The sequence below is a fragment of the Carlito syrichta genome, unplaced genomic scaffold, assembly GCF_000164805.1.
Source record: "Carlito syrichta isolate Samal-C Ts95f unplaced genomic scaffold, Tarsius_syrichta-2.0.1 Scaffold82257, whole genome shotgun sequence".
Taxonomy (NCBI): domain Eukaryota; kingdom Metazoa; phylum Chordata; class Mammalia; order Primates; family Tarsiidae; genus Carlito; species Carlito syrichta.
This window is the reverse complement of record NW_007026353.1, coordinates 169,123-195,966: the sequence shown is the minus strand read 5'-3', so window position 1 is coordinate 195,966 and position 26,844 is coordinate 169,123. Positions and strand designations below refer to the sequence as shown.

The following is a 26,844-nucleotide window of genomic DNA, read 5'->3' as shown; positions in this document are numbered from 1 at the left end:
TTTACATTTTAGAGTTGTGGGGTACATGTGAGGATTTACTACATAAGTGGATTGTATGCAGGTAGGGCTTGGGCTTCTAGTGAGTCCTCTGTCCCCTGGTAGCAGACCTGGTACCCAGTGTGTGGCTGTGTGCTCCTTATCCCTCCTCCTTCCCTGCTAAGTTGCTGTCTTAATTTACACAAATCTCTTTATTTTGAGTACTTCAGTGTCCTTACCTATCAAGTGAGAGTGATAACTATTCTGCCAATTTCACTCAGTTAAAATGAATGTTTATGGTCAGCACTGATGCTATGCCTACATAGGGAATTGTCACTAACTGGCTACTGTAGTGGGGTATGCTATTTAATTAGGTAGTTGCAAACTGCTATGACACCAGACTCATTCATCCTTTGAACCTCATAACCACCTTAAAAATAATTAGGACAAGTATTGATAAACAGAGAAAGAAGTATGAAGTGGTTATGTACCTAGCTTCATGTCACCCAGCTAATTAGGGACAGAGCCTAAAAATACAATTTCCTAATACCTGGTCCAGTGTTTTATTTGGTTGGGTGGTTGTTTTTTAAACTCTGCTGACTGGTTAGAAAGCACGGCACAGGAACTACTACTGGTCTGTATTCTGAGCAAATTCAACAAAAGTGCAAACATCCTGATTTAATGAATTAGGGAAATCAACTCTCTTTGCTGACCTGAAGTTTGGAATTTATGGAATAAAACCACATACCTTGATCTCTGGGAGCTGCATAACTTCAGGAAAGACTTCAATGCAATTGGAGTGGGCAATCACAGTGTGCATGCGTCTGCAATTCATGATAGTTGTTGGGATGGCTTTCAGTTTATTCCCACTGATATCAATTTCTTCAAGTTCTTCCAGTTTTGCCATTTTACTAAAAAAAAGGAAAATCCATGGGGAAGGAGTTATAAAATAATTATATGGCAACTAAAGTTTTCAATTAGCAATAATCGTGCCTCAGGTAAACCTCATTGGCTATGATACTGCCACTAGGCAAAGCTGTATAAGGCAACTTAAAAAGAAAAATATATATAATGAGGAGCAAAAGGTGAATTTACTATGACTTTCAGGATTCATTTGTAATAGTCACTTTTACAAATAAGAAAAAATTTTCACTACTGTTTTGGAATATCAAAGTATTTTAGACCTCCTTTCCCACTACAGGACAAAAACGATTAACTTCAACTCTTCAAATTGGCAACAAGAAGGAAAATGGGTACCCTTTCTTACTAAAAATCTGTGTGTAACTTAAGTTACCCTGGCAACAACCACTCTGCTCTGCAGCTTAGTTTGAACTCTAATGAAAATCCTATTTAAATGGGTCAAAAGTCAATATTAATCCAATATAACTCCCTTAAAAGAGCTTAACTAGAGAATATGATTTCTTTTTGGTAGCAATGAAAATTCAAGGGGAGATGAGCTTTTTCTACAAACTCCACTCCCCAAATTCCTCTGACACCACTGATGAATACAAGGTGGTAGGGAAGAGCAGGGGTAAGTTGCAAGCCCATCTGGATCATCTCCTGGGCTCTGGTAGAGTCTGAATTCAAACCAGCCCCTAAGGACATTTCTCTCAACTCTTGCTGAACATCTACAAAAATGGAACTTCTCTAGCCTTATCTATAAAATGTTCTAATGCAATTAATCCAACACTTCCATTTAAGAATGTCTTCTATTGTTCAATCCTCATCTATAATTTTAATTACAGTAACCAAGAAAAATTTTAGAATCAGAGTTTCTGAAATGGAGGAAAAACAACCCCTCCACCTCTGTAATCACTGTAAACGCATCTACCGTGGCTCTGACCCTCTTTCTGCCACTGATAACGCTGGACTCCAAGAAGTATAGGATTCCCAGTTAGTGTGACTCAAATTTGTCACCTGAATCAATTAGTTTCCAGTTATCAGTATCTTTTCTACATGTTACAGTTTCATTGGTCACAATACACTTTTAAATAGTTAACAGAAAACATTTAAATGTTTCTGTCATCTTTCAAATATAAAGGTTATCTTATTTGCTTATCTTGAAAAATAAAAACAAATATCCATGCTTCTCTTTAAGTTCTGGTCCCCTCCCCAATCTGGAGGAGGTGGATCCCCCTTTTCTCTCTCTCTAATCTACTTCCTAAATAAACCGTATTTTCCAATCTAAAAAACAATGTGCCTAATATACAACAAGAACTAAGGTTTTATCTTATAAAATTAGATATTTAAATACCATAAATATACAACATGGTATCAGTGTATCCCATAAAAAACATTACATACACAGACTGAAGTAATCCATCTATGATAGTCTGAATTTGTAAGAATATTATTTAAACATTATCTTAATATTTTGAAAGAAATATGGAGAAACCAATGGGTAATGCTGTATGAAAAATGATTAAGAGTACAGAAGACAGGCCCAAGATAGGAAAAGTTAAAGGAAATGTTGACCTCTCAATATAGAAAGAAGGTGGCAAAAGACCTGAAGTCAAAATAACTGGATCCCTGGGGCATGTTTTTTTAATTTAGCGATCATTTGTTGAATGTGGGCTACGGCCCAGACCTTGCATGATATGTGAGGCTAAAGGAGATGGGAAGGTCACAGCCCTGGCTCCTATAGTGCTCAAGTCTTGTAAGCGAGCTACTGAATTGTATCACAACCCCCAAGGGAGAGAGAAAGTATTGCAAGATGGGCTTTTACAAGGTCCATAAAAACTTCTCTGCACTCAGGGTGGGTGATTATTCTTGGCATGAGGCACTGGGGGGATATCCTCAGAATTAGAGCTGGTGATCATTTCTCCTGTAGAGTTTAGACATTCACCATCTGAAAGAAGGGGATGGGGTCTTCTAGGTGTACTGCTGTTATGTGATTGCCATGTGTTTTTCCAAAATATTATCTCTCCATTCTATGGTAAAGTAAAAGCACATGAAAGTAAACGAAAAATGGTTTGCTAATATCAAATGAGGGGAAAAATAAGAATAAAAGCAATACTTTAAGACAACAAATACCTGGGCCTTCCTCCTTCAGTAAGGCTTGAACAGACTGGCGGCCCTGACAGCAGCAGAGGAAGGCTGTGCTAGTATTCTGATTTGGCCCCAGTGCTGAGTTGCAGTTACCAGCAGAACACCAGAGGAGTTAAGTGCTCGCTTCTTTGATATGTAGGTGTGTGTTCCAAGCCATAACTTGTTAGATGGATAAATGCCAATGAAATAGAAGCAGAGTAAATCTCCATGGCAGATCCCGTATAGATTCACTCAAAGCTAGATACAATGCCACTGCTCCCCCAAATAGAAATTAAAATGAAAACAAATGTAAAATGGAATCTTCTGAGAGCCATAAATCTGCAATGTCATAGTTTCTATGATTGCATAGGCCACTGCTGGTTTGTACATCATGAGTACAAATACAAAAGCTGGTAGATAATGAAGAAGCTTCAGGATTCTGGTTAACATTCTAATTCTTGCACACTATATTGGGCTGATTTTTTTTGAACCTTTATTATTTTTCATTTTACTTTATTTCTTCAGTGACAGGGTCCTGATGTATTTCCCAGGCTGGTCTTGAACTCCTCAGCCTGAGTGATCCTACCTCTGTCTTCTGATTAGCTGGGACTATAGGTACATGCTACCATGCCTGGTACTAGGTTAATGTTTTAAAAAAAATTAATTTGGTTACAAAGAAGTAAAAGAAAATTTACTTGCTAAACAACACACCTTATTTCAAAATCTTAAGAATATTCTTGTGATTAGGTCTTTAGGTACATTCCTATTAGGAAACTCAGTGCATTTCTCTTTAGGGAGATCATACCTTGTATGAAAGACAACTGTGAACACAGAAGGGTCATGCGAACAAGTTTATATTACCTGGGAAATAAACATTTCAGCTTTTGCCTTTCCCCTTTTTATCTATGAATATGTCTTTTAAAATGCAATTAAGAACATCATCTTATGACCCTACTTTACCTTGCTGGAAAACTTTGAAGTCGGTTATAGGCCATGTGAAGGATCTTCAGATGAGGGTGTCCGGTTAACAAGGGCACACATTTATCTGTGAGGTTGTTATTTGTCAAATACAACTCTTGTAAGATACTGTTTGTCTCTTCAGAAAGCGTGGCAGGAGGAAGGGTTTCCAGTTTGTTTGCAGATGCATTCAGGAATCTCAGGCTATAATGACAAAATTCAACAAAATGCCGTTGATAAGCCACAGCTGTAGTTCAGAACCCTCAACAAATCTGAAAGCTTTCTCATTGACACCAGGCATAGGTAGAAGCCAGGTTTAGAAGTATGAATGAAAAGACAAGCCCTGGCTTTAAGGAGTTCAATTTAGCAGGCATACTGATCTCTGACCAACTAGCTATGATGAATACAGAGCTATCTGTATGTATCAAATACAAAGAGACTTAATAGTCTTCTGTATGTATCAAAGACAAAGAGACATAATTGTTTTTTCCCCGAAGTACAAGGGTAAGAAGAAGTGATTACTTTTATAGTGGTTATAGTGGTGAAAGTGGAAAAGAAAGTGATATGGAGCTGGGCTAGGTGGCTCAGCCTGTAATCCTGCACCTCGGGAGGCTGAGGTGAGTGGATTGCCTGAGTCCGCGGGTTCGAGACCTGCCTGGGCCACTCAGTGAGACCTCATCTCTACAATCAATCAAAAAATTAGCTGGGTGTGGTAGCACGTGCCTGTAGTTCTAGCTACATGGAAGGCTGAGGCAGAAGGATCACTGGAGCCCAGCAGGTCGAGGCTGCGGTGGCTGGGAGCAGCCACTGCACTCCAGTCTGGGTGACAGAGTGAGACTCCAATTCAAAAAAAAAAAAAAGAAAGAAAGTGATACGGTAAAGTTAATATTTTGGTTTAGGGAGAGACAAACAATTTCCTATTTTTTAATAAAAGGGTTCTTACAGTAATAAAAAAAAATAGGCACTAGATCACAATACAACTAAATCGCATGGTAACTACATCCTATTCAGTAAGATGTCCAAACCATATTTTACTGACATTCACAATTGCAGGAGATAATCTGCTCTGCGTTAAAATAACAGAATATAATACAGCAATGAGAATAAAGAACTACAACTATGTGCATCAACAGGATGAATCTCACAAATAAAATGCTGAGCGAAAGAAGCCAGACACAACAGGATACACTGCATGATTCCATAACTATAAAGTTCAAAGTCAGACAAAACTACTCTATGGTAATAGAACTCAGGATAGTGGCAACTCTTAGGTGGGGAAGGTGGTAGTACCCAAGACATGGTGTGTAACATTCTAATATCGTAATGTTTGGTTTCCTAGTCTAGGTGCTGGTTGCACAAGTGTGTTCACTTTGAGAAAATTCATCAAGTGCTATATTTATGATTTGGCAACTTTTTTATATCTACCTAAATAAAACTTACACTAAAACAAACAAGATAATATATATGCTGCCACAGTTTCCAGATGATAGAGTGAACAACGGGTAAGATACAAAGAATGATTTTTTTAAATCTAAGATAACTAAAACAGTTAAAAATTATGTGAACCTCCACAGTTATTGTGAAACATGGATAAATGCACAACACAAAGCTAGGGAACTGTAACAGAACCCATGCTATGATCAGATTCTCAATCACTCCAAAGGATAGGAAGGACAGAGCAGGGAGCAGCTGTGTCACGGCTCAGGAGTTAGAGATGCTCATGATGGATGTCCAGTCATGCAGCAGCCACAACTAGAAAATGGAGCATGGTCAGTGGGTAAGTCTCACCGGCGAGTGTTAGGATAGATCTACCTCTCCTCCCCTCCCAGATCTACCCAGTTAACAAACCACATTACTCTCTGACTTGCAACTTGCACCATTCAATTCAGAACCATTCTCCCAAATGTTAAAAAATAAAACAAAATCTTTAAAAATGAAGAACACGGAATGTCAAGTTGAGTTATTTTTAATCTTGGATAGAAAAAAAAAAAGCTTCATATTAGTAGCCCTCACCAAGACTGTCATCCCAAGCTCTCATTCCACTCATTAACACTCTTCAGTCATGCATCCAACCCCCACCCCCCCACACCAACTCCATTACTTATCTGAGGAAAAGCAGCTTCCCCAAAATAGAACATTTTCCATTAAAGAAACACGTATTCCGTTGACATTTTTAAAAAAAGGAAGTTAGGGAGAAGGGCTGTACAGACCATAAATAGTCATGGGAAATTATAGTCGTGTGTGCTACAGAGAAGAAAATAAAGGTCACTCATGCAGTTTCTGAAATGGTTTTGAACTAGGAAGGAAACTAGTTTCAGCACTACAGTTCTTTAGAGTATTTTTATGAAACTGCTTCTTTAGGGCCCATTTAGACCACCTGACTTAAATTTCCTGTTAAGAATTTCTTCAGTGTAGAATCAGAATAAATTAAAATGTAAGAAATACATTTTACTGCTCTAAAATATCGTGGAGCGGATTGGCTGAACAATCTAGAACAATCTCATTAAAACAGAATTCTCTAGAAAATATGTAGTTACAGATACATGGAGAAGAAAAGAGAAGAGGGAGTGAATTCATGAGTGTTTGCATATTTTGAGGCCAGAAAAAAGAGGGACTGTGGTTTTAAAAACAGAGACCACTGAAGCTTATCTAGAAAGCTACCAAGAGACTTTAAAATTCACTCATAGCATCTGAATAAGGGGAAGAAGTGATTTCCAAAGAGACATATCCTTTCGTCTTTTCAAAATGTGCTTGTATTTAAGGAACTATATACTCTTTATGCAAAATTAAGGGGGGGGGGAATCCCACATTGTCCCCTTCCAAGGAACGAAACTAGTTAGTTAGAACTACATGGGCTGGTTCCAAAGAACATCACTGGAACTGCATAACGTCTGACTGAGTCACCTTATTGGTTAATGGTCAAAGAACAAACAATTGGACTAAAATATTTTTTATTATCATGGTCTCAGAAAATTAAAGGGTCTCAATATACCCACTGTCTTTAATCAGTCTTCCCACAACCTCACAAAGTTTCAGAATAAGGCAAATTTAATTTGATTTAATGGTCTAGATGCCATCCTTCCACCACAATGGATGACAACTTTAGTTTTACAAAGTGTTTCGGTATAGATAACAATTTTATTTAACAAATAGACTATAAAACCCCACGCCCTGCTTTTCAATCTTGTAAAAAAGCTAAATTCCTACACTGAGTTTAGTCTCAACTCACTATGATGTGATAACTATCCTCAAGCTTCTCCCTTACAGAATTTTGTAAGAGCTGTATACAAAAAGACCATTTAATATGCTAAGAGCTGTTTCATCTACATAACTTACTTAATATGCAAACTGCAATGTGGTATCACTGCTTTTTTTCCTTCCATATGTAAGGTGCTTTGTAGATACCACAGATCTCTCTTATTTTCTATTTCATTTGATTTTCCAAAATATCCCCACCCCCCATTTGTTCATATTTCACAAAATAAAAGGTAGAAACTGAAGCTAAGAAAGTCAAATTGCCTGGCAATGGTTCAATAGTAACTAGTGACAGAGCCTGAAATAAAATCCACAATCCTCTAACATCTCTCTCTAAAATTCAAACTTAAATAAATAACAATAATAAAATCCCTTTCCTGGGAATATTTTTTCACAGGCTCTTTACTCAAAAAAAAAAAAAAAAAAGCTGGGAGTCAAGCAGGGCACCCACTAGGTGACATGAAGACCATATGTGCACAGCACTTCAAACTCGATTCTTAAAACAAGTTAACAAACAGCACAGTCCTAAAAAACTTTTCTTAGCATAAAGTGCAAAAGTCATAAAGAAAAGACAGATATGGCTCCTGCCCTGAGGCACTTGGAAAGTCACCCACAACAGCAATGAAACAAATCCACTTCCTGCTTCTCAGGCAATTGCTCGGTTTTGCCTTGGCACATTCTGTCCATCTGGCTCATCTGTTTTTTGTTTTGTTTTGTTTGCTTTTTAGTAATTTACAGCATACCCTTAAATTTTATAGCCAAATTCTGTCCTTGAAACAGAGCACAGTACCATAACAGATTTACCTGTTTATAGGCACACCAGTCATTGTGCATTTAAATAATTTTTCTGGAGATCAGTACTAGGACTTATTCTATTACCAATCTTAATAGTTAAAACTGTCTAAGTCCAACAAAGCTCTTCTACTTTCAGACAACCCTTATTTTGGTCTCCAAAATGTTCCACAAGTGTCAGAACACTACAATTTCTTATTATTGCTTATCTTTACAACACAGTACTTTTGACAATTTCAATCTCCTTCACAAGGTTGATAGCTTAAAGCAGTTTTCAAACTTTTATGATGATAACCAAGAATACAAAGTACATTCTACCTGATCAGCCAGTACTCATGATATGTAACTGAAACAAATTTACATAAAGCACCTAATCTTACTCAGTCATACATACTGATATTTTCTCTCCTATTTTATTTTTTTAAGTGTTGGTTGTAACCCACTATATTAATGTTATACCCCACTAATCATTCTAAAAGGACCACAATTATTTACTGTCTTTTAACACTACCTAAGAGTGAGGTTTGTATGGAAGAAAAAGTGCACACAATAAAACAGAACTCACACCATCATTATATTTGAAGGTTGAGAAATTGCTTGGCTTGGGGCAAAAAAAAAAAAAAAAGGTTGTAAGCCTACCAAAAAAAGAAACAAAAATTATATAGATTTGAGAACTGTCAAACAGAAACCCAAAAAATTAATTTTAAAGATTCATTCAATACAATTAACATTGATGCAATACTATAAATTAATCTGCAGACTTTATCCTAATTGTACCAAATATCCCACTAATGTCCTTTATCTGGTCAAGGATCCAATCCAGGGTCTCACATTGCATTTCATTATCATGCCTCCTCAGTCTCCTCCAATCAGTCTTACTGTCTTAAGTTACCTTGATTTTTTGAAGTGTACTAGACAATTTTGTAAAATGACTCTCAATTTAGGTTTGTTTCATGTTTCACCATTAGAATAAGGCCATGTATTTTTTACAAAAAATACCACAGAAGCTGCGTCCTTCTTAGTGCATCATATCAAGAGATACATGACATGGTACACACCAGGAGGTATAACTAGCCAATGTCTTGGTGATATTAACTTTGAGCAGGTTTGTTTCTCCCTTCAAGTTTTACCTTTTCAGTGTTTTTCTGGCTATTCTTGTATGTTTCTGTTTTTCCATGGGAACTGTAGCATCAATTTGCTTAACCTCATTATAAAAGCTTTTTGGTATTTATTTGAGAATTGTGCTAAATTTACAAATTAATTTACAAAAGAATTGACAACTTAATACTAAGCTGTCCTATCCTTGAACAGAGGATTTTTTTTATTTGATAAAATTTGCTTCTGCGAATTTCAGATCACATTTTCTTCACATAGCTTTTGCACAATTCTTATATTTATTCCTAAGTATTTAATCTTTGATACTATTTTAAATAGGATTTTCACTACCAACATATTGTTTTCTAATGGCTAAGTTTGTGTACACGAAGGTTTTTAATCTCTACATATCAGTTTTATATCCTGCTACCTTACTGAAATGTTTTAATGTTTGAATTCAATTATCAGCGATTCTCTAGGTTTTCAAGTGGACTATCGTGTTAACTACAAAGAGATAGTTTATCTCTTCCTTACCAATTATCATGCTTCTAATTGATTTTTAATCTAATCATAAGACTAATTGAATACAGTATAATATTAAATAGTGGGCATTTTTGCTCTGCCACTCCATCTTAGTAGAAATGCCACTGTGGTTTCCAAACTATGTATATGGCTTTAGGAATAAGTCTCTGTGTGTCTGTGTGTGTGTGTGTGTGTGTGTGTGTGTGTGTGTGTGTGTGTGTGTGTGTGTGTATAAAATGTTAAGAAGTACCCCTCAATACTTGAGGTACTATTTTCCTTCTTTTTTTGTTAATATCTTTATTGAGATATTGAGGTACTATTTTCCTTCTTTTTTTGTTAATATCTTTATTGAGATATAGTGCATAATTCACCATTAGAATACATATTTTGTTTAGTCATTCACCAGTTGATGGACATTTGGGTTGTTTCCATTTGAGAGGGTGAGGTAAGTTTAAGCACATGTATTGATAGATCTGATATTTGGTCTCAACTCTGTTACATTTCATATTCATATGCATTTGTGATGGTTCCCACTTTATAGGATATATTTCTTCTTTAATACATTACTCTTTTTTGTATTTAGGGAAGTTTATGTTTTTGCTCCCATAGTTACCTTTGTACTTATGTCTTATTAAATGATCTTAGTCCCTTGCATTTAATAATTTACTCTGTGGCTTATTAGGTTTTGTTAGTATTTTTTAGGTGGCATCTATTGTCTATATGGCAATCAATAAACTCCTTCTATTTTCTTTTCTCCTTTTCTCCTCTTCTCATTTTCAAGCTGCATTATTAATAGTTTGTCACTCCTTATATCAATCTTCCACCCTCTTCCCCATCTCTGTTTTAGTCCCAGATCTACATTTAACATATACTAAAATACCCACTATCATTCCTTTTGTTAAAATTATACTAGTTATTTCTTGGTTGGATAAAGTTTATCCTCTGGCATATCACTGTCCATAGACATTTCTAGGTGGATAGAAATGCTCTATATCTTCACTTTCCAACATGGTAGCCCCTAGTCACAGGTGGCTACAGAGCACCTAAAATATGGCTAATATATTGGAGTGACTAAATCTTACACTTTAAAAATTTTAAATTCATTTAAATTACTACTAAAACCCACTAAACTACACATTTTTAAAAGGGTAAATTTGATGGCATACCTAAATAGTCACATGTGACCAGTGGCTTCATACCAGACTGAACAGCTCTAGTAGATTCCTGGAAAAGGGATCATGAATGAGATCTCTAAGTCCTTGAACTTTTAAAATAGCAGCTTCATAGAAATATAATTCACATATCATAAAATATACCCTTTAAAGGGTACGACTTAATGGCTTTTAGTTTTTTTTTTCCACAAAGTTGTACAACCATCACCACTATCTAATTCCAGAACATTTTCATCACTCCAAAAAGAAATCCCATACCCATTAGTAGTCACTCACTATTTCTCCCCTCACCACACTCCCTGGCAACCACTAACCATTCTATGGATGTGATAAATAGGAACATTTCACATAAAAAGAACCATACAGTATGTGTCCTTTTATGTCTGGCTTATTTAACTTGGCATACTGTTTTCAAGTTTCATTCAGACTGTAGCATGTGCCAGTACTTTTTACTGGTAAATAATACTCTACAGTCTAAATATGCCACAGTCTGTTTATCCATTTTTCAGGTGATGAACATTTCCTTTTTATTTTCTAGCTGTTGTGAATAATGCACCTTGAACGTGCATATAGAAGTTTTGTTTAAATTCATGCTTTTACCTCTCTTGGATATATATCTAGGAGTTGAACTGCTGGGTCATATTGTAACTTTAACTATTTGAGGAACTAACAGACTATTTTCCAAAGCAGCTGCGTCATTTTACATTCCCCAGCAGTGTATGAGGGTTTTAATTTCTCTATCTCTTCTCCAATACTTGTTACTCTATATCATTTTTATTATAGCCCCCCCAATGGGTATACAGCCATATCCTATTGTGGTTTTTTTTTTAACATTTAATTTTTTTACTTTAAAGATGTGAGGTATAATTCAGGGTTAGGTATAAAAATGTTCGTTATGCAGGTCCATTGTGGTTTTAATTCACATTTCTTCAGTGACCAATGACACTGAACATCTTTTCATGTGTTTCTTGGCCATTTTATATCCTCTTTTGAGAAATATCTATTCAAATCTTTTGCCTATATTTTCATTCAGCTATTTGTCTTTTTTGTTTTTGAGTTGTAAGAGGCCTTCCAAGTCCCTTATTCAATATATTTCTGTGGGTTTTTATTTTTACTTTCTTGATTCAGGTATCCTTTAAAGCACAAAACTTTTAAATTCTGATGAAGTCCAATGCATCTATTTTGTTGTTGTTGTTGCTTGTGTTTTGGTGCTTAAATACTTAACACTGCTTTCTACAACTTAGATCTTAAAGAATACTTGGCTTGACAGAAAAATTCTGAGACATACTTTCATCAAATTTTTTTAAAAATGTTGCTCCATTATTACCTTGCTTTGTATAAGTTTTTGAGAAGCCAGATAACAGTCTAAATATTTGCCTTTTAAAATTACTTGATCTCTTTCCTGACGGTTGTAAAGATTTGTAGCTTCAAAACCTAATAGTTTTACTACAATAAGCATCAATGTCGAACATTCTGGGTTAATTTCTTCCAAGTATCCAATACTAATCTTTTTCAAATGTACTTTAAAATCTTTTGTCACTAGAAAAGATCCTTGGATTGCAGTTTTAAATATTAGTTATTCTCCATTGTTTTGTGTTTGTTCTTCAAAAACTCATATACAAATGTTATTCCTTTTTGGTCTGTCTTCCATTTTCACTACTTTATCTCTAGCCTTTTAATTCTTCCTTACCACATTTCATTATTTTCACCTTTCCTGTTTTTCTTTAATGTCCCTCATTAATTTTTTTTAGTCTACTGTCCCTTGGGCACCTTGTAATTACTTCCCATTTATAAGATAACTGGTATTCTCTTCCATTTTCTGAGTTCAGCTATTTCTCTTTCCATTTCTCCTTCCTGTTGGTCTATTTTGTTCTTAGTTTCTCAATTTTTTTTTTATATCCCCAAATGCTCATTTGAGTCATTTAATTCTACTTAGAATGTTGTATTAGTTTCCTTAGGCTTCCCAAGAACATTTTGGAGGGAGAACATTCCACAGTGGATGTGTATTTTTTGTTTGTTTTCTCATTAGGGGGTGGAGTAATAGCTCTTTTCTACTCATTTTCATAATATCAGGTTGTTTTACAAGATTTTTAGTTCAATGGTTTCACCTTCTACCAGCATGGCAAAGTCAAGATACACTAGAGGATTTTTGTTTGGTTGAGCAGAGAAGGGCGGCATATCCTCTAATTGTCTGGTTGCACTTGAAGTACCTTTCGTTTTCCCCATTTGCTTCTCTTCCCCGTTACCAACCCAGCTGCCAATTTCCCTTCAATAACTAAATCTTTTTGTATGCTGCCCCTTCAAGTTCCACATTCTTTTACCTAAGCTTCAGGTGGTAACCGTCAGCCCCGTTGTTTCCCTTGTCTCTCTCCCCCATAGTCTTTCTCATTCTGCCTTTACTTGTCACAAACCCTCAGGGTGAGGTGGGGTGGAGTGGAAGTGGAAGAGATTGCTTGCTGGGATTTGTTGTTTATTTCACTTTTTATTTACACTTGACCCTCCCCATTGAATCAAGATTGGGGCCTATCACATTCTGCAGCTGCTTGGAGTAAGATGCACTAGGTCAATAGGTCACAACCCGGCTGCACTTCACAATTATCTAGGGAGCTTTCCTTAGTGCAGATTCTCAACCTCAACCCTCAGGTATTCTTGTTTAGTAGGTCAGAGTGAGGCCTCAAAGTCAATATAAAAGAATCCTGATGATTGGTCTAGTTGAGAAAGATAGTGTTGCAGAAACTCTGGTCTCAATGCACTATAGTGGTTTTTGGGTATACACACACCTCTCACTGTTCATCTCATCTATTTTAGAAGCATCAGAGAAGCGGGGGCAAGGATTTCAAAGCAGTCTCTCAGAGTACAGGCAGGACTCTTCTGATAATCCATTAACGGTCTCTTTTCAAACTCAGCAACATTCACAGCTGAATACAGAAGTGTTTGGAACCGTGTGGCTAAACTCTTCTGGTTTACCGTGTGGCTAAACTCTTCTGGTTTGTTCTGGTTAACAACAAATGGAGTTTGCCACCAAAACTCCAACCCTGTCAAAATCACAAAACTGGCCAATTTCAATGCTTCCCCCTCTTCCCGAATTGAGGTGAATGTTTCTGAGGGAGAAGAAAAGGATGGAAATTCTCTTCCTTCTCATAGTGCTCTAAACTCCATCGACTGACTCTCTAGTTTTGAAAAACTTGTCAGTTGATTTTGATGTAATAACTCTGGCTAAGAACCATAACTTAAAATATTTGAGAAACATAATACTTTAAAAAGCATAGGGGGCATGTATGTGCTATCCAAAAATATCACTAGACTCACATTTCATTTTTGTATTAAAGAATGGAGATAAGAGTCAAGAATCTGCATGTTTGGTAAGTGCTGTAGGGGAGTCTAAAGACACTCTTTGAGAAACACCATCTTAGTTCACTGTGACTCTCAAAACATCAGAACTTCACAAGATACATCAGAACCTCTTCACTAAAAAAACACTGTAGCCAACTCAGCTCTTCAAAATGCCAGAAATATCTGCCTTTGCCAAAAGGCACCAGTTGTCATGGTCAATCAATCACGATCTTCTACATTTTCTGTTCCCTTTTAGTCTCTTTGATATTTACACATATTCTATCTGAGTCACTAAAACTTATGGTCTGTTATGTGACTAATAATCTGGGGATACTTAATAAATACAAACGAGCAGTTACCATGAACTTCATTTGCACATATACTCCCCCAACTCTTGTCCCTGAAAATACCTTGAACTAGCTTAACCAGGAATAAAAACAGACCTGCATGCCCACCCACAACAGGGATCTAAAATGCCCCTTTAAAGGGTCCATTGTAGCTTTGATAATTAGACTGACTTCATCAGGAGAAGCTGTCTGGCCATCAAATGTGCGTGCAGATGCTAGGTGGACAGGGAGTGAGCCACTGCCAAGATTCAGTAAGGAACAGAAGGATGGCAGTCCCTCTGGCAATGTCTCATCCACTCTGGTGACCCATGGGGAATATCTACCTCCTCCCTTGCCATCTGTTGATGACAGCCAATTATCTGAAACTCTTCTGAGGTTTCCATCAGGAAAATCCTCCACTCTAATCAAAAAGAGGTGAGATAAGAAATCTGGGCCCGTAAGTTCCAGATTAGAGTATTTGCCAGTTCACCCAACAGAATCAAATCCTTCCCTGATCATAAGATACAAATCACAGTCAATTTCTTGGCAGATATATGGTCCATTATATTTCACATGTCTATAGTTTTTGAGTTGTCAGTGAAAAACAAGCTAAAATAAACAAAATTCAAAGATAAATATAGACAAGGTAGCTGGTGCTGCCATACTTATCATCTTGAACCTAAAATTTTTAACTACTTGTATAATTAAGATATACAGAATGAGAAGATTTGAAATGGATGCTCAGTAAAAAAGCTTTTAGGTTGACTGGCAAAAAAAAAAAAAAAGACAAATATAGAGAATAAACTCATAAACTAAAGTTGCTGATTCAAATTATAAGAATTTTAATAAAATTGCTCTCGTGTTTTCAGAGGAAGATGAAGATGAAGATATTATTAAGTCGTCTAATTTAAAGTTGATTCTCTCTCTTATTTGGCTATCAAATACCTTCCTGCTGCCAGGTATAGCAGATTAATAAATACTATCTAAAGTCGTAATACTTAACAGATAATATCATGCAATTAAAACAATGAGACTGGTTTTAGCAGGCAAGATGCAGGGCAAAGGAAAACTCCTAAGAAAGAAAGTCCAAATGTGGTCTTCTGCTCTGTGCCCAAAAATGAAAGCTTTTCTGATATATCTCTTGATTCTTCCAAGCACAAGTTCTACTAAAAGTCTAACCTAAACCATTTTAACTTATACAGGCTTTGTATTCAGGCTCTTTTCTCAGTTATATAACCAAACACAGAAGTGGTAACAAGTTGTTATCACAAAAATATGAAAAAAAGAAACAACTTACGTATTTTTAATATTTGTATTTTAGAGCAAACTGAAGAGAAGATGATTTGAAGCAAAGTTTCATTAATGCCTGCAGCTATTTCCCAAATGCACAGCTTTGTATATTATACAACAAAGTATTGTTCTTATACCATGAGCCTAAATTATGCCAGAACAACTTTATCATTTTCCATCTCTTCTACCTTCTTAAATTTACCTCTTACTACAGTTTATTGTAGTTATTTTAAACACTGCATTTTACTGTAAGTTCCTTGAAGATAATTCCTGTGTTTAATACATTTTTAATGCCCTATGGCACCTGGCACAGTACCTTAAATTCAGTACGCTGTTTGCTGTAACGAGTCATTTAAAGTAAAACAAATCACAACTAAAACTACTGCAAGACACCCGTCATAGATTCTTTCCTTAAAAAAATTTCAAATTTCATGTTTTCTGGGTTGGCCTACTTCAACAACTGCTAGTACTAGTTTATTCCTTTCTCCCAAACTCATCAAACCAAATATATAATATCTATATGTTTTACTGAATTTAAATTATGCCTCAGTAAAAAATATTTTAGTTTTTTACAATTAAGTAGATAAAAATCTCTATTGTTTAAGTTGCACAATGAGGATAAGTAGAAGTATTAGCTGTTGAAGAAGTTTGGTGGAGGTTATTAGAATATGTGTTTCTTATCTTCTAACAAGTGAAAAATATTAAAATGTGGTTTAAGATAACAGCTAATCATTTTAATCTAGCCCCTTTATAGTCCTACCTGCCTGAGATGACCAACTCTCTTAATTTTTCTTTCTAATTCTATTAAATCAGTTGCTATACTATGCTGGAAATGTAGTTGTTATATTGGCTAGAAAACAAGGGCACTGGAATATGCCTCCTTGAAAAAGTTTCTTATTTCTGTCTTTTGTTCTGGTCATTTGCTTTTCTCTCATAAAATAAAATTAAATTAAAGAGAATTGCTCTTTAAAAAAAAAACAGGACATTTACTTGCTCCTTCTAATTTACCTACTTCTTACTTCCTAATTGCCCTGTGCCAGAAATGCATTTAGCACGCTCTGCCTTCCGCTCACCACCTCCAGAAGCGGCCTACTTCCCTCCAGAACAGCCCCTATCCAAAATGCGGTTGGCTCTAGATAGGTCAGTCTATTTGGACTATGGCGATTTCAGTCTAAACACCTTTAGCTGACACTGCTATGGTTCATGATAGCACTAACCTCTTTTAGTGGCTCAATTCAGGTTTTCATTTGTTCATGCTACATTACTAGAAATATTTCAGTTCATGCAATCCTCCTTTTTCTGACTTACAGGTTCCATTTGGGAATTGTACAAAATAAGCAAAATGAGAAAACCAAGGCTTACAGTGGCCAGCGCAGGGTCACCAAGTCAACAGGGAAGGTGATAGTTCTCTCAGGAGTCATCAGAAACCCTTTGGAACATACTAAAATTATAGTTGCCCTCACTCAGTGTCCAAACACATCTAAACTTGAAAATACAGTTTCCTCAACTAAATGGTGAGTTCCTCCAGAAATATGTTCTCACACCTTCCCTAGCATCAAAGATACTCAATGACTGCTTGCTGACTACCTCTAGAGAATAAATGAAAAATAAATAAAGAACAATTATTATCTACTAGAAATTCTAGCACTAGTTGCCTACTAGTTTTGAACTTCTAGACTTGAACAGATTCAGTAATAGCTTTATCTCGGAAACACCTAAAACATGAATCCATCTATTTATATTTGTCCTACCAACCCAATGTAGAACTCTAAAGAGACAAGTACATTCTCATTAAAAAAACACAGGGGTAACTCCTTCGGGTCCCCTCCCACTGTGGGAACTTTTCTGTCCACTCAGTAAATCCTACTTTCTAAAAAAATAAACCCCAAAAATCAGCAACAACAACAAAAATAAAATTTTGCCTAATTAGCCTTATGAAAGAAAACAAGATTACAACATAATTTAAAATTCTCCATAGGGAATGAAATAAATTCTACTGCATTCACAACAAAAAAGCACACATCTAAAGCTATCTATCTGCTACATGCTGTACTTTGATATGAAAGTAAAAAAAAGAATTATTTAAATGATCTTGAAACAGTTTGCTTTTTTGCCAGAAAAATGATATATTACTGGTCAATTACAATATGGCAGTTGCATTTTTTTCATTCTATTAAATTTCTACTGGAATATTAGTTATTCCAGTAGAGATTCATTGTAACTTACATAAGTACACTGAAGACACTTTTTTTAAATGGGAAAAACAGAAAAGAGAGTGCAAGAAATGTACTCGGGTATCTATCAGTACACTTAAGAGTTGTATACTTAGCCGGGCTCGGTGGCTCAGCCTGTAATCCCGCGCCTTTGGGAGGCTGAGGTGAGTGGATTGCCTGAGCCCGCGGGTTTGAGACCCACGTGGGCAGCGAGACCTCATCTCTACAATAAATCAAAAAATCAGCCGGGCGTGGTAGCGCATGCCTGTAATTCCAGCCACTTGGAAGGCTGAGGCGGAAGGATCGCCGGAGCCCAGCAGGCTGAGGCTGCGGTGGCCGGGAGCGGCCACTGCACTCCAGTCTGGGTGACAGAGTGAGACTCCAACTCAAAAAAAAAAAAGAGTTGTATACTTTACTGAATTTGAATGCAAGTTATATCTTGGTAATAAGATTTAAGAAAGAAAAGAAAAAGGCCAAGAATAAAAGTAGTATTTAAAATTCTTGGCCAGATATCGTGGCTAACGCCTGTAATCCCAGCACTCTGGGAGGCTGAGACAGGATGATAACTTGAGTTCAAGACCAGCCTGGGCAACATATTGAGACCTTGTTTATACAAAAAAAATTTAAAAATTAGCCTGGCATGGTGGTATAGCCTGTAGTTCCAGCTACTCGGAAAGCTGAGGTGGGAGGATCACTTGAGTCCAAGAGTTCAAGACTGAAGTGAGCTATGACTGCATCACTGCACTTCAGCACGGGGGACAGGGATACACCCTGGCTCTTAAAAAAATAAAATTAAGGCCAGGTTCAGTGGCTCAGCCTGTAATCCCAGCACTTTGCGAGGCCGAGGTGAGTGGACTGCCTGAGCTTGCGGGTTTGAGACCAGCCCAGGCAACTTGGCGAGACCTCATCTCTACAATAAAATAAAAAATAGCCAGGCGTGATAGTGCATGCCTGTAGTTCTGACTACTTGGAATGCTGAGGTGGAAGGATCGCCGGAGCCTAGCAGGTCGACGCTGGGGTGGCTATGAGCATGTGTGCCACTGGACTCCAGCCTAGGCAAAGGAGTAAGACTCCAACTCAAAAAAGAAACAAAACAAAAATAAATAAATAAAATAATAAATATATTCACAATATAGAATAATATATAAGTATAATAATAACTCCTTAAATTCTCTATTATTCATTAAACATATATTTGAGTGCTTTCCTTTGTTCCAGACATAGTATAAGATGTTGATGATAAAACTATAATTAAGACACAATCGAAACAATAATTAGCTTTATAAAGTTAGTAATCTAATACTGGAAAAAGACAAGTGAACAAGAAATTACGATGCAGTGTGTGATAGATGATATAATAGGAATAAGCACAGGAACTTGGGAACACACAATGGGATATCTAATTCAGCTTAGGAGAACCAGAGTTTTCAGACTGCTTTTTCACCCATATAACATCACACATGCTAAAATACATCATTTATTTTTTAAGGTGAAAAGATCCACCATCATTTCCTTCTATTCTCTGTACGTCTAGAAGTTAAATTTAACCTTTTGTCATCATCATAAGATACACTAAAAATCAGATTCTTCATATTGTCTCTCAAGTAATGGCCATACCCTAAAAATAAACATCAGTAGAGGTAAAAATGATTCAGGTCACCAGCCTATGAAACATTTCAGTATGATGCACAAGGTCTCTGAACCAAGCAAGATGCCCAAAGTAAGTTAGCTGCCACTGTTACAGCTTTCTTTAAAGAAAGTTCTGCATGTAGCAACTCCACATAGAAAGTAGACAGAATTTCACTTAATGTTTAAATTAATCTCCCCCCCCACTCAGAACAACTTCTTTGCCAGGCTCGGTGGCTCAGCCTGTAATCCCACGCCGTGGGAGGCTGAGGTGAGTGGATTGCCTGAGCCCGCGGGTTCGAGACCTGCCTAGGCAACTTGGCAAGACCTCATCACTACAATAAATTAAAAAATTAGCCGGGTGCGCACGCCTGTAGTTCCAGCTACTTGGAAGGCTGAGGCGGAAGGATCGCCAGAGCCCAGCAGGTCAAGGCTGCGGTGGCCGGGAGCGGCCACTGCACTCCAGTCTGGGTGACAGAGTGAGACTCCAACTCAAAAAATAAAAAATAAAAAACAACAAAAAAACCCAACTTCTTCAAATGCTTAGTGCATGACACAAGTTATTTAGAAAAATTTTGTTTGTCCAAAAGGAAACAATTTAATTAAATGGGGGAGAAAACGGTGATAAAATAATAAGAACTTATAAAAATTAAAAATAAAAAAAAACTAAGCAAACTCTAGGACAATCTATCACCAACAGTCCTAAATATGTGAAAGCAGAAACAGAGAATCATACGATAATTAAGCTGAGCCTGAAACAGCCTGCATGAGTTTTGACCAGGTAGCAATACAGAAGCACATGTCTCACCTTGGTTTTACACCTACATCCCCGCAACACATGTTTATGCACAATGTAACCTACTTCTCTCCAGAAGAGCAGTAAAATTAATAAATTGCCCCGACTCTACCCCCAATGAAAAGCACAGAGAAGTGGCTAGCAAAACTATTTTCTTCATAAATCTGGGACAAACAGAAAGTTTACACAAATAGTCTCAGATCACAGAAGACAGAAATGCAAACAAGGGAGTGTTTACAGACTCAGATGATTAAACAAGACAGACAAACCACTTTACCTGTCAGCCTTCATCAGAAGGTTAGGTGGGAGCTCCAAGAGCTGGTTGTGTTGCACATCCAAAACCTCCACCGAGGTTCTCTCCAGTCTTTCAGGCAGACTTGCCAACTGGTTGTGTCCTGCCAGTAGTTTCCGGAGACTGCTATTACAAAATAAGCTGAAAAAAGGGACAAAAGACAAAAGGCAACATACTTAGAGCTAACCTGGGGTAAAGACTGAAAAATGAATAGGAGTAGGAGAATATTTAAAATTTTCTCTCTAAAAATCATAAATCAGAACAACTGCAAATTCATTTTAATATAAATTCAAACTTGGAAAGCTATAAGTCTTTTATACTTTAAAAAAAGAGGGAGCGAAAAGGAAACGTTGAGCATAAAAAGGAATGTTGAGCAAGGAAGCTCTACATAGTGGAAAACAAGTTTCATAGATGTAGCCCTGAAGAGACCAGTCTCATCTTGTCAGATACACAAGGCAAGGGTATATGATTCTCCCAGGTAGGGCTTGTGTCTTACATTACCCTAGAATGCTGAATGTTTTACATATAACAGATTCTGAATAAATACAGCTGAATTACTTACAATCTCCACATTATTTCATCCTTTATTTAAAGGATTCTTCTATTCAACTAACTTTTACAAATGTCAACTGAGAAAATGTTATGTTTTTCTTCAGTGGTATTTCACAATCATAAGTGTTTCTCCTTTGCCTCACTTTCCTGGCTGCATATTTTTGTTTTCTCTACCTTAATCTTAGACCAAGGTAGAAACCCCTTCCTGATTAAGAATATACTTAATCCACTGTTTTCTTGTGAGACTCAAACAAAGCTTAGTCATGTTTCTTCTAAGCATTATCAGCACTTTTAGATGAATATTTGTTAATCTTATGTAAACCTGCATTATGACCACTTCAGCCTCCTCCAACAGTTGCAGAGACTAAAACAGGCTGGGGGTTTAAACAGACATCTGGGGGCTATGGAAAATTTGCATCATGGTCACCTCAGACCAAAAATTCATTTACTCTGCTGTCTCAGAACGAGGCTCCTTCATCCATCTCCTGTTTTCCCCCATCCTGACCTCACTCACACTCAAAATTATTTTCTAGTTAACTAATTTAATTAATTGACAAAAATTATATATATAATGTACATGATGTTTTGATGTATGTATATAATATGAAATAGCTAAATCAGGCTAATTAAATGCATTACTTCACATACCTATCTTTTTTTGTGATAAGAACATTTAAAATCTACTCTTAGCAATTTTCAAGAATACAAGACATTGTTATTAACTATAGTCACAATGCTGTACAATACAGCTCATGAACTTATTCCTCCCGTCTCATAGAAATTTTATATCCTTCAATCTACTATAGTTAAAAATCACCATACATTACATCATAACTTTATCCACCTAAATATCAAATTGAGATTGTTTGTTCACAAGATGCCAACAACCTGCCTCAGCTCTGTGAGACTACAGGCCTCAATTAAAGATATCTGACTTTTCAGGTTTAGATACCAGTGTGACGAGACAGATTACCCAGGCCAGTCAGATTATCCATGCAGTCAGTTCTCACAGGGCAGTCTCTGCTTTGGTCACTCCAACTCAATAATTTAGCATCTGGGTTATCATACTCATGTGTGTGTGTTTGTGTGTGTATAATATATATATTACATATGTATACACATACATACATATATATATTCTTTAACACATACGTAACTGAAAGACAGGTAAGAAAAACCTTTATCTTGATTTCCCCCCAAAAAAAACACAAAACGTAGATTTGATTAAGCAAAGGATAAGTATTAAATGCTAATTATGGGATTTAGTTTAATTCTTTTGGATGCTATCTGAACATTAAAATACTTTCCCTTTCAATACATTTCCACTTATAAATAATTATTTCTATTTTGTAAACTCTTCACATACTTTACTTAGACAAAGTGTGACTACTAAATCTATTTTAATAAATCACTGTCTTGCCTGAATATTATATCAACAGTAGGACTCATATAAAGTTTGCAACTGAACAACACCATAAAGAAAACAATATATATTCTTTTTTCCCATGTTAAAACATACACACACTACTGTTTAAATTATTTGACAACAGAGCATTTGGGATTTGCATTGAATAAATATTTGTTTAGATCACCAAAAAGACTGAACTGAAGCAGAGTAAATTTAAGATTAATAAATTTGGGAGGAAAATGGAAAAAAACACCAGTTATATTGTTTGTATATATAAATACTATAAAATATCTTTGTAGCCTACAGCAAAAAGAGACCTTAGATACCAACGTACCATCTGTTAGATTGACGAGTGGGAAGGGAAAAGAGTAGAGAAAAAATAGGAGGAAAGATACAGTAAAACATTTTTCCAACAAATTATTTTTTTTCCTACTAGTAGTAACCTGTTTTCACTTTTGCTGTCCCTCTTCCAAAAGGAGGTGTGGGGACAGGGACACAAACACACACACACACGCTCTGAATGATGGTGATGGGCTGCACTGAGTCACTTAAATCTTTAGTCAACACAATACTCTAGGGCAGAAAGCATTTTTAAATGGAACAGATTTACAGGTATAAAAACCAACCATGCTGCCCATCAAAAGAGGACTGGATTAAAAAAAATGTGGTACATATACATGATGGAATACTACACAGCCATAAAAAAGAACAAAATCATGAACTTCGCAGCAACCTGGGTGGAACTAGAGTTTATAATGCTGAGTGATCCCTCACAGAAATAAAGATCTGAGTATCACATGTTCTCATTCATAAGTGCACCTTGAACATCTATTGTAATACTATAAGCAAAGGATTGACAGTGGCAGGAAACTATGGGGGGGAGCAGGGAGGGGAAGGGAGGTGGGATTAACGGTAGTCAATATCTGTCTAGGGACGGGGGGACACCCCTTATCAACAAGGGTGCCTGAATGATGCATATTTGCATACCTAACCTTTAACTGTATCCCACAATTTTAAAATAAAAAATATGTTTTAAAAAAAATATGGCTGAGGAACAAAATGAAATGAATGGAGCTTTTCAGGGACTTCAAATATAACTCAGACTTCTTTTATGAGACCTACATCCTAATACAGTGTTATCCAACAGAAATATAATGTAAGCCACATATGTAATTTTAAATTCTCTAGCAGCCTCATTTTAAAAAAATAAAAATGAAGCAAGTTAATTACTTGAGCGCATTTTATTTGACCTAAAATATACCTAATAATATCTTAATGTACAATCCATTAACTACTATTAATATTTTATATTTAGTGTATATTTCACACTTATAACATTTCTCAATTAAAACTAGTGACATTTCAGGTGCTCAATAGTCACCTGGCTAGTGGCTAGGGGCTACCATATTAGATAGCTCAATATGAACTCATTTATTAGACTTATCAAGAAGTGCATTTCAGGCCAGGCTTGGTGGCTCACGCCTATAATCCCAACACTTTGGGAGGCCGAGGTGAGAGGATTGCCTGAGCCTGTGGATTCGAGACCATCCTGGACAACTTAGCGAGACCTCATTTCTACAATAAATCAAAAAACTAGCCGGGCATGGCGGCACGTGTCTGTAGTTCCAGCTAATTGAAAGGCTGAGGTGGAGAGATTGCCTGAGCTCAGCCTGGGTGACTGAGAGCCTGGGTAACAGAGTGAGACTCCAACTCGAAAAAACGAAGCGTATTTCATGATTCTTGCTCTTTACAAAAACAAAAGAGCAATATTGATCATATCCTTCAAAGATCGTGTATTGAAAGTAAAAGTTTGCTCCCAAATAGTGACATGACTCTACAATATTTTCACTAATGTTTTGACTATACATCCTCTGTTCAGTGACTGGCTGAGAATGGTGGAAATAGCTAGTTGAAGCAGCTACTAGTCACAAGTAACTATTTAAATTTAAAATAAAATAAAAAATTCAGTTCCTTAGTCACCTCAGCTACATTTTAAGTGATCAATACTGGGCATCACAGATATAGAGCATTTCATTCATCACAGAAAGTTCCAGAGGACAGCAGTGGTTAGATTACTCTTTTAGTCATTAAATGCATGACTAGTCACTAATAGTCCAAAACTATTTTGGAACAAAATTTGTCAACTTGAAAAAAATCTGTCTAGATTTATGGACTGCAGAAGTCATCAATGGCTGCTTAGCAAATCTCAACATTAAAGTGAAAATTATTAAATAAAAATAGTAACACATTTAAGAAAAAAAAAGGAAAGAGACGTTCTTGAACCTTTGACTCCAAATTTCACATCAATAAAAAGACAATCTAGTTTGCTCTTTCTAGGTTTAATGATCTAGCAATCTTTTCCCCCTCAAAGTTATATTCTAGGGAAAACAAAATTTATTTATGGGTAAGGCAGACATGTTAAGTCAATGGATAGAAGTAGAAGATTCATTTTGATTATTGTAATATTTAATAAATAATTTAATAGAAAAAAAAGAAATAGAAGCTTTTGAAATGATTAGGGTCCTAGAGGTGAACCAATTATATTGTTTGCTGAATCTTTGAACATTTCTTTTGGCTTACTTAAAAATTTCCATCAAGCACCACTGCCTACATGGCTCTGAAAAGTCTGGCTGAGAGTCCAAGCCTCACTCTACTCCTCACTGCATGAAGACAGTATGTGACTTGAAGACATCACATGGGGTAAAAGACACCAAATAAGGGGTTTATGATAACACTTTTTTAGGGGTTTATGATAACAAACACGGAATCAGCATCTTTTAAAAAATTGTTCATCTATTTTGAGATACTCTCACTTGATCTGTAATACTTACCGGGCTGGAAGTTCACATATTTGATTATGGCCAATATCCAAAACTTCTAGCTTTCGGCTTTCACATACCCACTCAGGCACATTTTCTAAGCAGTTCCTAAATACAAGAACATAAAATTAATTGTTTGATTGACTCTGGCCTCAAATGCAGTTCTAAATCCAAGATAATTTAAAAGAATAAATAAGCCAGGCTCGGTAGCTCTTCCTGCAATCCCACGCTTTGAGAGGCTGAGGTGAATGGATTGCCTGAGCCTGCGGGTTAGAGACCTGCCTGGGCAACTTGGCAAGACCTCATCTCTACAATAAATCAAAAAATTGGCTGGGTGTGCTGGCGCACGCCTGTACTTCTGGCTATTTGAAAGGCTGAGGCAGAAGGATCACCATAGCTCAGCAGGTCGAGGCTGCGGTGGCTGGGAGTGGCCACTGCACTCCAGTCTGGGTGACAGAGTGAGACTCCAACTCAAAAAAAAAAAAAGAATAAATAAAAATTTACATGAAATACTAAAGTAAAGTGAGTATTAATCAAAAGAATATGTGCATTCACTTTATTCTAGAAGCTAGATGAACTGTCTGGGCAGAGAACATGAACAGATATTTCTCAGAAGAAATACAAGTAGACAACAAACACATAAAAAAAGGCTCAACATCACAAATCATCAGAGAAATGGAAATTAAAACCACACTGACATATTATCTTACACCAGTCAGAATGGCTATTATTAAAATGTCAAAAAGCAACAGATGTTGGCATGGCTGTGGAGAAAAGGGAAAGCTTGTAATACACTGTTGGTGGGAATGTAGATTGGGTCAACCTCTATGGAAGACAGTATGGAGATATCTCAAGGAATTAAGACAGCTACTATTTGACCCAGCAATACCACTACTGGGTATCTATCCAAATAAATCATTATATAAAAAGGACACCTTATAAACTTATATGTTTATCACTGTGCTATTCATAATAGCAAAGTCATATAACCAACCTAAGTGTCCATCAATGACAGATGGGATAAAGAAAATGTAATATATACACCACAGAATACTATGCAGCCACAAAAAAAGAAATGAAATCATGTACTTTGCAGCAACATGGATGGAGCTGGAGGGAACGAATTCAGAAACAGAAACCCAAAAGTTACATGCTCTCACTTATAAGTGGTAGCTAAACAACGGGTACATATGGACTTAAAGATGAAAATGATAGATACTAGGGACTCCAAAAGTGGGGAGGGAAGGAGAAAGGTGAGGACTGAAAGATTATCTGTTGAACACAATGTTCAATATTTGGCTGATGTGTACACTAGAAGCCCAATCCCCACTACCATGCAATATATCCATGTTACAAATAGGCACATGTACTCCCTGAATCTAAAACAATTTTT

At 36.4% G+C, this 26,844-nt stretch overlaps 1 protein-coding gene across 1 annotated transcript in view; it reads right to left on the bottom strand.

Annotated features, from left to right (window-relative positions):
* Positions 1–703: 703 nt before the first annotated feature.
* LOC103257955 (PH domain leucine-rich repeat-containing protein phosphatase 1) overlaps positions 704–26,844 on the bottom strand; it is a 195,248-nt gene continuing 169,107 nt past the window's right edge. The window contains exons 9-12 of the mRNA XM_008055664.2: positions 25,464–25,559; positions 20,658–20,813; positions 3,964–4,164; positions 704–887 (exon numbers count right to left, since the gene is read on the bottom strand). Coding sequence (XP_008053855.2) covers positions 704–887; positions 3,964–4,164; positions 20,658–20,813; positions 25,464–25,559 — 637 coding nt within the window. The remainder of the gene's footprint in view (positions 888–3,963; positions 4,165–20,657; positions 20,814–25,463; positions 25,560–26,844) is intronic.